Genomic DNA, 13912 nt, shown 5'->3' with positions numbered 1-13912 from the left:
CTCACCCTCATGTCGTTTCAAACCCGTAAGACCTTTGTTCATCTTCGGAACACAAATGAAGATATTTTTGATTGAATCTGAGAGCTGTCTGACTCTGCATAAACTGCAACGCAACTGAAATGTTCCCAGACAGAAACGTAGCAAGGAGATCTCTAAAATAATCCATGTGACATCAGGGGTTCAACCGTAATTTTACGAATCTACGAGAATACTTTTTGTGTGCAAAAGAAAAAAAAATAATGACTTTATTCAACAATTTGTCTCCGCATCACCCTAGCGCCATTTTGGAGAATAGCATTTTGGAGACAGCGTTGCTGTCTACGCAGGGTCAGACAGCTCTCAGATTCCATCCAAAATATCTTCATTTGTGTTCCGAAGATGAACAAAGGTCTTACGGGTTTGAAACGACATGAGGGTGAGTAATTAATGACATTTTTGGGTGAACTATTTAAAAAAAAAAAAAAAAAATCTCTCTCTTTATTTATTCCTTCTCTTTCTAGCTTGTACTTATTTGAACAATGTCTAGAAACTTGGTATTACAAGCACTTCCTGTATCTGTTTGCCTCTTTAAGAAGAATCGCTTTATGTATCCCCAAATTGTAAGTCGCTTTGGATAAAAGCGTCTGCAAAATGACTAAATGTAAATGTAAATGTAAACTATCCCTTTAATTAAATCACAGCCTTTGTGATTTGATAATCACACTAAGCAATTTTGGTGTTGTGTTGATTAACGGTGCAGCCCTACCCAAAAGGAAAAGCTATTTTCATGTTATACCTTGGTAGGGAAACATGGTTCTTCAGTGTTACAGTGGGATCACATCGGAGCCTAATGGAGGCTGATCTTCCATTTTTACATGCTTGTGTCATTTCTCTAGATCTGTTGACACCATAATGGGAAGAACATTACAGATCAGTCTGTTGAGGTCAACAAAAATTGTTTGTGAACATGATTAGAATTAACTTAACATTAGAATAAACTTAACACAGATCATTGCAAGCAAGTACACTCACCTGTAATAGAATATGACATCAGGCAGCTCTGATTCAACAGGAAAGTTGCCATCCAATGACGAGATGTCATCAAATTTGAAGTCAGTTGTCACTCCTGAGTATAAAAAGTTGGCATCTGATTAATCCACAGGACCCAGTGGGATAGGTTTGTTTGATAGAGATTTCAAAGCCATGGTAGTACTCACCGATTAAAGTATCTGCAATACTGAAGGGCTGAGAGGACACAACACTCTGACCCCTGACCTCAGAAGGCACTATGGTAGACTGACAGATGTAGCCTTTTACATTCCTCTTGCTTTCAGTTACATTTTCCACACAGGATGCAAGAGCCCTGTTCTAAATGAGAGAAAGACACACTTGAATGTTTCATTCTGAGCTTATAACTCAGACATCACTGCATACTTTACACTTTAGACATTCATAAAAACTGAATCTGGTCTAATTTATTCTCTTACTTCTGTCCCACACAGCGCCACACTGAAATGGTGGACATACTGCAGCCCTTTACTGGTGAAGCGTGGGCTGCTCTGGAAGCCAGTGACATTTGCCAGCGGTGAGAAATCATAATTCAGCATCTCTCCTTTATGATGCAGTGCTAAAGTACAGTCACTCATGCACGCAGAACGGCCCTGTGAACAGAGAGGACAAACATATTTAACAGAAGTGAATAGATATATAAAATAGTTGGAAAGTGCATGATTTGTGAAAATCAATATAAAGAAAGTGACTAACAATATGCATACACAATAATAAAATATACTAATGTAATCATTATTAAAAATAATAATATTCTTTATTTTAATATATTGTAAATCATTGATATATACTAAGTTATTTTGTAATGTAATAATAATTTTGAAAATGTATTAATCATTTCACTTTACCAAGTATGCATGAGGGAATTCAATTTTCATTTTATGACAGAAATTCTTATATATGACTAGGATTTTTATACAAGCAGCAAAAATTACAGTGCATGAATAATATGCATTGCAATGATATAATTATGCTAGGGATATTTAACAATCATTAAAACACAAGGTCTAAAAGATTTGGCAACCAATGTCTTATTTGTTTGACTATTTATGCATTAAGTGCATTGCAAAATTATTATTTCTTATCATGATTATTTATTCTAAGGGCTTAGCACCCTAATTAATTCTCAAATAAGTTTAAAAATATATATATGAATGATCATATAGTCTATACCAATGCATTCAAGATGAATTTATTGCTATTTATTTTTTTAATTTCCCCAAAACTATACATTTACAAGGTCACATTGTAAACTGTGCACAATGTATTTAGCACAGAAGTTATACATAAGTTCTCAAGACTGCTGAACACTTTTATTATTAGTTCATCAATCATGTTTACTGAAACCCGTGGACTGACAACAGTCCCACCTACTGGCCGGAACAGGTACTGTTCAAAAGCTAGCTATATCAATGCCTGCCTGACATTTAAAAACTGTCTTTAAAACTGCAGTGAGCTCAAAGAACAGGGGCCATTCACACAGCAGGCGTTTGTGTTATGGAAAAGAGCACATGGTCTAGAGACGAGTTTTGAAAGTTGTACTTCTTTTGTTTAAATAAATAATGCTTACTTCATTACTGTAAGTATTGGTTCCGCAAGGTATGCAGGCTTGCTTTCCGATTGGCTGCTCGGGCCTGATGATGGTATTTGATGGACAGCTTTTACACATTCCTGTGCCGTTCAGCATGTAGTGTCCTGGAGGGCAGGGGACGCAGGCAGACTCAGAGTCAACGGCAGCCAGAGCACACTGATGACATTCTGACGCCACACCCCCAATCACATTAGTGAGGCGAACAGAGTAGATCTTAGCATAGTCAGAGCTGTATTCATTTTTCTGTAAGACAGACACACAGCCACAGCTCATCAAAAGAGTTTAAATTCTCTGTTACTTAACAGTAAAAAAAAAAAGTAAAAACAAAACGGAAAAGTAAAAGATTGTAGTTTAATCTTACCATACTGAAGAGCCCAGTGCGCTGAAAACCCCAGGTGAAGCTAACAGTGTTATTGCTTTTAATAAGATAAGAGTAGGACTGCTTCCCTATAGTGCCAGACCAACTCTCCACAATATTACTCCATTCATTTTGCCCCTGCAAAGAGATACAGACAAATCTTAGATAATTAATAATACTCTGCAAATTAAGGAATTAAGAAATTATAATAATTGTACCATTTAAAATTTTGGGGTAAGTAAGATTAAAAAAAGAAGAAGAATACTTTTATTCATTAATGATGCATTACATTGATCAAAAGTGACAGTAAAGACATTTATAATGTTACAAAAGGTTTCTATTTAAAATAAATGCTGTTCTTTTGAACATTCTATTCAAACATATTCCACAAAAATATTAACCAGCACAGACTGTTTTCGATATTGATAATAAAAACGGTTTCTTAAGCACCAAACAAGCATATTAGAATATAATATAAATACAATATAAATTATTTTAAATTATAATAATATTTCACAATGTTACTAATTTTACTGTATTTTGATCAAATAAATGTAGTCTTGGTGAACACAAGACACTTCAAAAATGTTCTTCAAGCTGTAATTGTAAATGTCATATATACAATGGTATAAAATACAGTCAAACTCACTGCCATGAAATACAGTTTACAATCAGCTGTACACTTTGTTTCAAACACAAATGTTATTCTGGAAAGCTGAACTCTCTCATTGTCTTCACGCAGGGAATGAGGCAGGCTGGAAAAAGAAAAAACAAAATATATTGAGTGAATTATATTAGCCCATGTTTATGTCTCTTGTATTAGCGTTAATGTTGTCTTCATAATGAGATATTGAGATCTTTAATACAATTCGGTTGCTATTCGTTATCATATGCATGTGCTCACCTGTATCCAGGTACTGTGAGTGTCAGCATCATGTAGTCAGAGTCCTGATTGCTTGGTGTGGTGTAGATGTACTCGCCTGCAACCTCCCAGCCTGTTACAACAAAACCCCAATAACTCACAAACATCTATGACAGAATGACTCTGTCTACAAAAACTTCAGCCCTAATCAATGGCTCACTTAAAATTTTATATTAAATTATAAAATAATATCAAATTTGCATCAAATTGTGTGGAGAGCTAGTGAGGGGATATTTAGGCCTACCTGTGCTCCTCTCCACGCTTCTGTATTCTGAGCTGAAGACTGGACTCCTCATATTGTTGGGCATTTTGTTCCACCATTTATATTCAAAACCCACGACTGGTTCCATTCCAGCAGGACACTCTGAGCATTCTAAACACATGTAACATGATTGTTTATAATAGTGAGTTAAGTTATTGATGCACTACAACAATGTACTAAAGCATACATTTAGTGTTATATACACATGTAGTGTTGCCATCTAGAGATAGAACAAAGATGCATATGCTGTCATAGGTGAGTGAAATCGTTAATTGTTGGCTGTTGGCTGTCTCTCTCTACCTGTGCCATTTGAATAGAAGCCATGTGGGCAGGGTTCACAGATGGAGGTGTTGTTGGAGAAGAATCCTGGATTGCATGGAGGGCAGGCCATCATCTCCCCTGAAGCCGGAAGCTGCACTGCCCCCTCCACACTCTCACTGCAGATCTTAGGCTCGATCCATTTATACATCAGTTGTGTCTAAATATATATATATATAAACAGTCAGTTGTCATCTGGAAATGTTACATCAATAAAATAAAATAAATAAAATCTCTAGATTTGTTGGATTTTTTGTGGTACCTGACCACTGGAATCACATGGTGTGTGAGTATAGAAGTAATCAGTCGTTGTGCAGGGCAGTCGCTGTAGACAGATTCCAGATCCAAGTCCTGGGGTAACACACACAGGACAGAGGAAAATGCCCGTGGCATTAGGAAAAACACACACTCATTTAGATAAAGTGATAAAACACAGTAGGCAAATCCCATAGAATACATGCACTGGTGAGTGCAGGTCATTTACATGAACATTTACTAGTTCATGAGCTTGCATTTAAATGCTTGATCACATCTATGCAGATATAACGTTTAAAGACCTTTACAAGGCATTTGTTGGGTGACCACCAGTCATTTAAAATAACTACGCTTACATGCATCATGATTTTCTAGTATATGACTGATATATTTGTTAGTTTAACCACAAAATCATCCAATAATTATATCAACAATTCAATATCTTTTCATGTTTTTATAGGATTATTTTAATTAGTACAATTAATGTAATGTTTATATATATATTTTTCTTCTTTTAATTGAAAGACTTCAGGATCATTTATGCACCCTGCATAAGGAGTACAAATATGTTGTAAGTACTCCAATGTTCCACTTACACAAAACATCCTGTAAACATTCATATACTTGTCTAAGTACAGAGGAAAAAATAACACAACTATGAGCAATAATGAATGTGAAATGATAACAATAGCAGCTGATGACTGACCTGAATTAACATGAACATCGCTTTAAAAATGCTGAGACACACACCTGAATATTTGTCCGCCTCACAGGGTTGGCACGCAGTGGCTCCCTTATTAGAATACGAATTAGCAGGGCATGGCACACAGCGGGCAGCCCCTGGTTTATCACTATAGGTACCTGGCTTACAATGAAAACACTCAGATGTATACGAGACACCTGAAGAAAAGGTCGATTGTTATTTACTAAGTCCATCTTTTTTTTCAAGCAATCTTTTTTAAGGTAGTGCACAATGAATTGTGATGGATAAATACCTGAGATGGCAATATTCTTCAGTAGAACTGATTTGGCAGTGTTAGCGGCCAGAGAGAAACCTGTTGTTCTCCAGTACAAGACATTGTTACCACTACTCAGCTGCACCTGGTTAGACAGCAAGAAGAAAAGGTTTTGTGGCCTGAGGCTTCTACGTATTCTCTCAAAACACACACAATGTTGGGTTTCCATGTTTTATGGGGACATTCCATTGGCGTAATGGTTTTTATACTGTACAAACTGTATTTACTATTGCCCTACACCAACCCTTCACCTAAACCTACCCCTTACAGATAACTTTGTGTATTTTTAGATATTCAAAAACTTAATTTTGTATGATTTATAAGCTTGTTTCCTCATGGGGACCAAAAAATGTCCCCACAAGGACAAGGATTTGATGAGACATTTTATCCCCATAATGTAGGGTTTACCAGGACCACACACACACACACACACACACACACACACACACACACACTTACATAACGGTAATCCCAATCACTTTCTGATATCTTCATCCAGCGACGCTGAGAGTCTGTAGACTGACACTGGTCATTCTGAACCTGTTAGCACATGCATATCATATCCCATATCATGCAGTATCTAACATTGTCACATTTGTGGTTGTTATAAAACTCAATTTATTCATTTTATATTGCCTATTATATGTTATTTATATATTAAACATAAAAATGCACTTAATACAAATTCAATTTAACTAACCATCATTTTTTAAATTCTGTATATGTATATATTTGGGGAAACATATATAAAAAATATAGCCACAATACTTACATAAAACTCAAAAAACATGTGGTTGTCTGGATAGAAGTATTGGAAGGACACAGATCCAGGCTTCTTTAGACTCACAGCATATGAAAGAGTTGAAGTGCACTCATCTGTGTTAGACGCAATATAATCACCTTTTGGGATCCATGTTGAGCTGCACAGATGCAAGAGACACATGCAATGGGTCCCAATTAAAGCAAATTTCCACAAATGTCCATTCTTCAGTTTCATTTTAATTCCAACAAATTCAAGGTCCTGACTCGTCAAGCACTTTTGCATAAACATTCTGTGCATGCAATTACTGTTAAGTGAATGTTGAATGGCTCAGCCATCCACTGGATCTTGAATTTTAAGCACTAGCAGCTGTTTGCATGTCCTGAAATTCTGTAGCTCTTATTTTTTTCATACATATATGAGTCACTCACTTGGAGCAATTTGTGTGAGTGTCTCCTAAGTTCATACTGATGCCATGGCTGACAAAGCCAGTGGGCAAAGTGTCCCACTCGTCGAAAGCAACACCCGTCCCAAGAGAATAGGTCCCTGAAACGCATTTCTGACACTCTTGAGTCCTCATGTCCAGAAATTCGCCTTCATTACAGCTAAATGCTGACAAAAGAGAAATAAACAACAAAGATTAAAGTATCTTAATGCCTTTCTAGCTTTGAAAACCCTTCACCTGGTAACATAGCATGCTAGAGACCGTTATCTAGTAGTGGCGGTCGGTGTGTGTGTGTGTGTGTGTGTGTGTTGTAGTTACTCACTGCAATGGGTGCCTTTGACTGGATCAGGAAGGCCAGTGCAGGTCTCAGGCTTGTTGGGTATCGCTACTCTCCATCGAGAGCCCAAAACGTCACAGTCTGTGTACTCAAAATGATAATCAGACTGCAAAATAATGAAACATACAAAAACAGCTGCATTGAAATGTCATTCATTTTGAAAACAAGACAAAAGGACCACTGCAAAATGGAGTTTTGTGCAGGGTAATACATTTGTTGGCATAATTGGAGATATCAACCACATAAACCTTATTCAGTAATGATTAATTTAGTGTTTAAGTAAGAAAATTATATTGCATAGTTATCCAATTAATGTAGAAAAAAAAAACAAGCTGACGTGGAGTGTTAGGTAGCTACTTGCCAAATAAATAAATAAATAAATAAATAAATACAAGGAAATTAAATGTTGATTTGAGTTGGAATTATTTTATATTATGTAATTTATACTATCATAAAGCTTCTGCTAAGAAAAAAGTTTTCATTACAATACTATATTACAGCAATATTAAAACTGCAGTGGTCCAAAGTCTGTCTCTGAGTGCTTTTAAGTAATGTTCACTAGTTGATAGCTGAGATGCACAACTTGTCATTTTGTGCTTCACAGACATAATATAAAATTGTAGTTACCAACATCTTGTTTATAATGTTCCTCTGGATTATATCTCCTTTTAAAATACTGTGTCAGATAAATATTTGCACAATAGGCGGATCCACCCACTGGAGATCAGCTTCAAGGAAGTTTCGAATCCTTGTCTAAACAAACAGTCTTTAGCAGGTATTATTTACTCACCATGGCAGGAGAGCCCGATAAAATAAAATCTTGACTATATATAACATTAACATCTCCAAACATCCTGTTTATCAGTTTATCCTAATTTAACTAAGGACATAATAATCTGTAACAAGATGCTTAAATGCTTAAAGGTGTGGTTTAAATGACACAATTATTTAGACTCAAACTAAAGTGGTTCGTATATGTTGACAGCTAACTCCCCCAAAGAACAAGCAGATGGCAAGAAACAAGAACCTATATTAAACTGACAGAATGGCACCTGAGGTAACAGCAGACACGTCACATTCACAGAGCAAATCAGAATGACCCATGTGGAATGAAACAAGATTAATAGTTAACAAGACCTCAATGTGACGAGTGGCCGTGCTTCCTAAGTGCTTTGTGTTAGTGCAGCAACATTAGTAACGTTTAGTGAGAAAGAAAGAAAGAAAGAAAGAAAGAAAGAAAGAAAGAACGAAAGAAAGAAGAAAGTTGTTCTGAGCAAGCAGTCCACATAATAATCCCCACATCCATATATATATGATGAAACCGAGAAACCAAGGCAACAGACCAGACTGACATTTGTTTCTATGGTGTCTCTTAGGGGTCAGATTAGCTGATGAATCTCTTACCCCCACAGAAAACAAGATTTATTTTATTTTAATTTTTTTTCCACAAGGTCAGTGGCAATTTTCACTTGGTCTATTTTCAGTTATATTTGCAACAATAAAAATGTTTTAAAAGTATATTATTATTATTATTATTATAGACAGGTATATCAGTTCAGGTACACCAACAACAATGCAGCCGTTTGTCAGCTGATCATAACAGCAGATGCCCCTTTCACACAGCTCTCTAGGGCCAACGGACAAGCTTATCTAGACATGATAAAGTAAGTGTGTCACCCATTTCCATGATTATGTTCACTCTTATTCAAACAATTATTTTCTTGAGGGAAAAGAAGACAGAGAGCTAAAACATACATACAGCAGAAAGGAAACAAGTTTACTGAAAGCTAATACCGATTATGCATGTGAGCTTTTTATTAACTAAGAAAACATCCAGCCCACATCCCTTATTTGCTTTATTAACTGATATGAGCTGTCAGGCTTCTTTTTTTTTTTTTTTTTGTTCCTGGATTAAATTTTGTATGGTTTCTTATTTGTAAAGTGGCGGCTTCACTGTGTATGATGATGTGTACAATACAATTTTCTCAGCATGTAACCAATAGGGAGAAATTATGTTTTCTGTTACTATTAACGGACCTTACATGATATATATTTTTATAGAATGTGCTGGCCTAGTCCTCCAGGATAATGTTGAGTGTTTATAATGATCAATATTCCATCAGCAGCAGTACTAGCTCACAGATGTGTTATTCTGTTAATGTGTGTTCAGCCAGTATAGTCTGTCGGCCAATAATTTCAGTGCATTATGTAGTTCTAGCAGCTGTCAGAAATAAACAGCATATAATAAATAGTTCAAACTACTTGAAATTACGTTATTTTAAAAGACTGTTGTAGTATCTCAGGTTACAGTCTCAGAGAACCTGTATAATGCACAGTAAAGTAGCACCTACCTCTTTGCAGCTGGGTAATTCCGTTGCCCCCGTTAAAAGTAAGTGAAGCAGAAAAATAACAGAAACGCTTTGCGTTCCAGCATTGAAAAGCACATGGCTTGAATACATTTCTGTTTCCAAAAGATACGTTCATTCAGGAAAGGCGTGTGACAGTAACAGCCGTGCTGTAAATATTGCTGGGCTTTTATCCAGACACTGTTTGCACATACTAAGCGTGTAACGCGCTCAGCTCTCCTATTGGCCAGTCTCTTTGGGATGGAATTCCAACTGCAAACGTGTCTCTCTTGTATAGATACATGTCACAGTGTTGCCAATTTAGCAATTTTGTAGCTAGATTTAGCGAATTCCCCACCCCTTTTGATACTTTTTTTTCCAAAGTTTAGGGACAGATATTGTAACTTCTTGGACAAACCTTATCTAAGTTCTCATCTTGCCCACTGATCTATATTCATCTTTATATAGATCAGTGAATTTGCCATTATGATGTCATCTAATGACATTTATCTACCAGTTTTAGCTACTTTCAATTGAAAGCAGTTGGCAACACTGCATGTCAAGACATTAATTTTCGTAAAGATAACAAAAAAATTACATTAAGCACCAATAACGCGGCTGAATAACAAACATTATAGTAATGATATGAGGTCTACATTTGGGGAAAAAAAACACATTTTAGCAGCAAAGTCTGGGGAAACTAAAAAGCTTTTTTTGGCTGTTCTAAAAACAACGCGGTTAACAGCCACCTAATCAACTGTTAATAGAAAAGTTGACACTAAAATGCACTTGTCTGTAAGGTTAGTTAGTATATTTACGTCTCGAGCTGTGTGGCGCGGCAAACCTGACGCTCACCAATTGGTCTCTAGGCAACGGTAGGAGGGACAACAAAAAAAGTCACAAGATCTCAAACCATCGATCTGTTACATTCCACCAGACTCATTTGGATATATTGTGGAAAATATGCCACAAGAACGAGATCCTTTTCCATTTCCGCGATATGAGAACGATTATACATTTACAGGGAGTGAGGAAATTCAGGTAATTCGAACTTTATAATTGGCCACACTTTTCTATTTACACATCTAGTTCGTATGCTTTTTGATTATAGCCTACATTTGTGTTTACATATTTCTCACTTTTTACCTTGCTTGATCAGAAACTGGCATATGAGAAGCCAACCCACCTCGCACAAAATGACGAACCCTGGAGGAGACTCCATAACTCGACAACACAGGCTAGCTCTCGCCGAAATGTCTTTCATTATGACACTACAGTGAGTTGATGTAGCCTTACCTCGAAGGAAGATTTGAATTTGCTTACTACCACTTCAAAATTACCATAGGCAACCTAAAGTAAATCCAAACATGTTCTGATTTAAAGCTTTGTGTTTTTGAAATGTACTGACTGCTAAAATGTTGTCACAAGGCACCAAAGAACAGTCTGGACATTCATCTGAAATCCACATACGATCATCATCTAGGATTGTTTCAAAACAAAAATCAAACCGTGACGCAGAAGGAAACTGTTGCATTGGATAATGGGTAAGGCCTCGAAATAATTTATATTGAATATATGAAGAGTTTAACTCCGTTTGTATTAATTTTCATAAATCATGTTTTTTTTATTGCGTTATGTTTTATTGTGTTAGTTAGCTGTATTTTTTAGTTATTTAATCAAAATAACCCAACTGCATTTTGATTGATATTAATTGGAATGCAGGATAAAAACATGATTTTTGAACATTTTGAAAAACTGAGTTATCTGTTCTTGCAAATAAACTCTTCATATATTTTTATATTAACAATGATATCCATTGATTAAAACTTTACTTTTTTTATTGGTATTTCAATAAAATAAAAAAAGACACCCAAACAGCAGCGTGTTATTTAGTTTGAAGGCTCGGTAAGGCTAAAACTCGCAGCCATTTTGATGAATTTTTTCCCCACACAGGACACTGAAAAACAAAGAACTAGAAGAATCAATGTGTGAGACTGAAAACAAAGGAATGAGAGTGTGGGTCGACACCCAGAAGGCTTCTATATACAGTATTAAAGGGTCCATAGGTGAGATTTAATACTCAACCCATAAGAAAGTGATTCTTAAAAAAAAAAACGCTACAGAATTTAACCACGGTGTTTTTTTAATTTATTTACAGAGTCTCATCACACCGCCTCTACAAACCGAGGTTACTCTCGTAAGCATGATGGCGGCTTTTACTCTACGTAACACAATACATATGATATACAAGTTAAGATGGGTTACCCGTACTCCCACAAGTTGGTTGATAAACAATGGGTATCAGCAATACCACGTATAAGGGCTTGAAAAAAGAGAATAAAAGAACCGTAGATATGCCGGTGTGGTCTCTTCTTTAAATGAATACAATAAAATTGTGATGCTCACTCACTTCAAGGACTCGCTCACTGTTAGAAGTAATGGTGAGATCAGAATCGCCGTTATACTCAGTGAACAAGCAGAGCATACTGGACCGAGATCCAGCACCCTGCCTGTTCTAGTATATCTGATCGATTCATCATTTCTTACCACAGTTTCAACTGTGAATGCCCAGAGTTTTGTGAAAAGCCTCACGATCATCGCTACAGAAGCTCCCGAGTCGGTTATTATCATCTCTGTATCCGAGCAGGGCAACAACTCGGACCAGATCAAATAAGATCACGGTGTAGATTTTTTTTTAAATGATCTCATTCACTTACACACACACACACACTCTAACAAAACACAAACATTCAAGCACACAAACAACCACTATCATACTCGCTCCACACACACGCGAACACATTCACTCAATGACCTCACATCCTGGTTGACGTCAATAAGTAGCACTTTGGAATCATGGGAAGCGTTTAAACAAGCCTTAAAGCCTGAGCAACTATAGTCAGATTAGCTTTGATGTTTGCAACATACAAGACAGGTCAGCTTTCCCCATTGATTTTCTTATGTTCACACAGTTTTCTTACTTAGCTTCTTTTTTTTTTTTTTTTTTTGTTCCTGGATTAAATTTTGTATGGTTTCTTATTTGTAAAGTGGCGGCTTCACTGTGTATGATGATGTGTACAATACAATTTTCTCAGCATGTAACCAATAGGGAGAAATTATGTTTTCTGTTACTATTAACGGACCTTACATGATATATATTTTTATAGAATGTGCTGGCCTAGTCCTCCAGGATAATGTTGAGTGTTTATAATGATCAATATTCCATCAGCAGCAGTACTAGCTCACAGATGTGTTATTCTGTTAATGTGTGTTCAGCCAGTATAGTCTGTCGGCCAATAATTTCAGTGCATTATGTAGTTCTAGCAGCTGTCAGAAATAAACAGCATATAATAAATAGTTCAAACTACTTGAAATTACGTTATTTTAAAAGACTGTTGTAGTATCTCAGGTTACAGTCTCAGAGAACCTGTATAATGCACAGTAAAGTAGCACCTACCTCTTTGCAGCTGGGTAATTCCGTTGCCCCCGTTAAAAGTAAGTGAAGCAGAAAAATAACAGAAACGCTTTGCGTTCCAGCATTGAAAAGCACATGGCTTGAATACATTTCTGTTTCCAAAAGATACGTTCATTCAGGAAAGGCGTGTGACAGTAACAGCCGTGCTGTAAATATTGCTGGGCTTTTATCCAGACACTGTTTGCACATACTAAGCGTGTAACGCGCTCAGCTCTCCTATTGGCCAGTCTCTTTGGGATGGAATTCCAACTGCAAACGTGTCTCTCTTGTATAGATACATGTCACAGTGTTGCCAATTTAGCAATTTTGTAGCTAGATTTAGCGAATTCCCCACCCCTTTTGATACTTTTTTTTCCAAAGTTTAGGGACAGATATTGTAACTTCTTGGACAAACCTTATCTAAGTTCTCATCTTGCCCACTGATCTATATTCATCTTTATATAGATCAGTGAATTTGCCATTATGATGTCATCTAATGACATTTATCTACCAGTTTTAGCTACTTTCAATTGAAAGCAGTTGGCAACACTGCATGTCAAGACATTAATTTTCGTAAAGATAACAAAAAAATTACATTAAGCACCAATAACGCGGCTGAATAACAAACATTATAGTAATGATATGAGGTCTACATTTGGGGAAAAAAAACACATTTTAGCAGCAAAGTCTGGGGAAACTAAAAAGCTTTTTTTGGCTGTTCTAAAAACAACGCGGTTAACAGCCACCTAATCAACTGTTAATAGAAAAGTTGACACTAAAATGCACTTGTCTGTAAGGTTAG

At 36.3% G+C, this 13912-nt stretch overlaps 2 protein-coding genes across 2 annotated transcripts in view; one reads left to right on the top strand and one right to left on the bottom strand.

The window, feature by feature from the left end:
- Window positions 1-9961, bottom strand: part of LOC107668108 (UPF0577 protein KIAA1324-like) — a 13092-nt gene extending 3131 nt beyond the window's left edge. Inside the window, exons 1-18 of the mRNA XM_016459900.1 lie at window positions 9663-9961; window positions 7297-7417; window positions 6961-7141; window positions 6542-6689; window positions 6229-6309; window positions 5749-5854; window positions 5504-5653; window positions 4761-4849; window positions 4481-4658; window positions 4163-4291; window positions 3901-3991; window positions 3646-3751; window positions 3000-3134; window positions 2618-2881; window positions 1467-1640; window positions 1197-1347; window positions 1012-1105; window positions 776-877 (exon numbers count right to left, since the gene is read on the bottom strand). Of these exons, the coding sequence (XP_016315386.1) occupies window positions 776-877; window positions 1012-1105; window positions 1197-1347; window positions 1467-1640; window positions 2618-2881; window positions 3000-3134; window positions 3646-3751; window positions 3901-3991; window positions 4163-4291; window positions 4481-4658; window positions 4761-4849; window positions 5504-5653; window positions 5749-5854; window positions 6229-6309; window positions 6542-6689; window positions 6961-7141; window positions 7297-7417; window positions 9663-9770 (2408 nt within the window). The 5' untranslated portion in view covers window positions 9771-9961. The remainder of the gene's footprint in view (window positions 1-775; window positions 878-1011; window positions 1106-1196; window positions 1348-1466; window positions 1641-2617; window positions 2882-2999; window positions 3135-3645; window positions 3752-3900; window positions 3992-4162; window positions 4292-4480; window positions 4659-4760; window positions 4850-5503; window positions 5654-5748; window positions 5855-6228; window positions 6310-6541; window positions 6690-6960; window positions 7142-7296; window positions 7418-9662) is intronic.
- A 557-nt stretch (window positions 9962-10518) lies between these two features.
- On the top strand, window positions 10519-12465 carry cfap276 (cilia and flagella associated protein 276). Its single transcript, XM_016459901.1, has 5 exons — window positions 10519-10697; window positions 10816-10932; window positions 11085-11200; window positions 11610-11722; window positions 11815-12465. The coding sequence occupies exons 1-5, from the start codon at window positions 10620-10622 to the stop codon at window positions 11883-11885; spliced, it is 495 nt and encodes a 164-aa protein (XP_016315387.1). The 5' UTR covers window positions 10519-10619; the 3' UTR covers window positions 11886-12465.
- Window positions 12466-13912: the final 1447 nt, after the last annotated feature.

The sequence above is a fragment of the Sinocyclocheilus anshuiensis genome, unplaced genomic scaffold, assembly GCF_001515605.1.
Source record: "Sinocyclocheilus anshuiensis isolate Anshui unplaced genomic scaffold, SAMN03320099.WGS_v1.1 scaffold1024, whole genome shotgun sequence".
Lineage (NCBI taxonomy): Eukaryota > Metazoa > Chordata > Actinopteri > Cypriniformes > Cyprinidae > Sinocyclocheilus > Sinocyclocheilus anshuiensis.
This window is presented reverse-complemented; position numbering and strand designations above follow the sequence as displayed.

Coding starts and splice junctions, on each gene's coding strand:
- cfap276 (XM_016459901.1), top strand. CDS start 10,620: ATGCCACAAGAACGAGATCCTTTTCCATTTCCGCGATATGAGAACGAT. Junction 10,933..11,084: donor TCTTTCATTATGACACTACA/GTGAGTTGATGT, acceptor TGTTGTCACAAG/GCACCAAAGAACAGTCTGGA. Junction 11,201..11,609: donor ACTGTTGCATTGGATAATGG/GTAAGGCCTCGA, acceptor TTCCCCACACAG/GACACTGAAAAACAAAGAAC.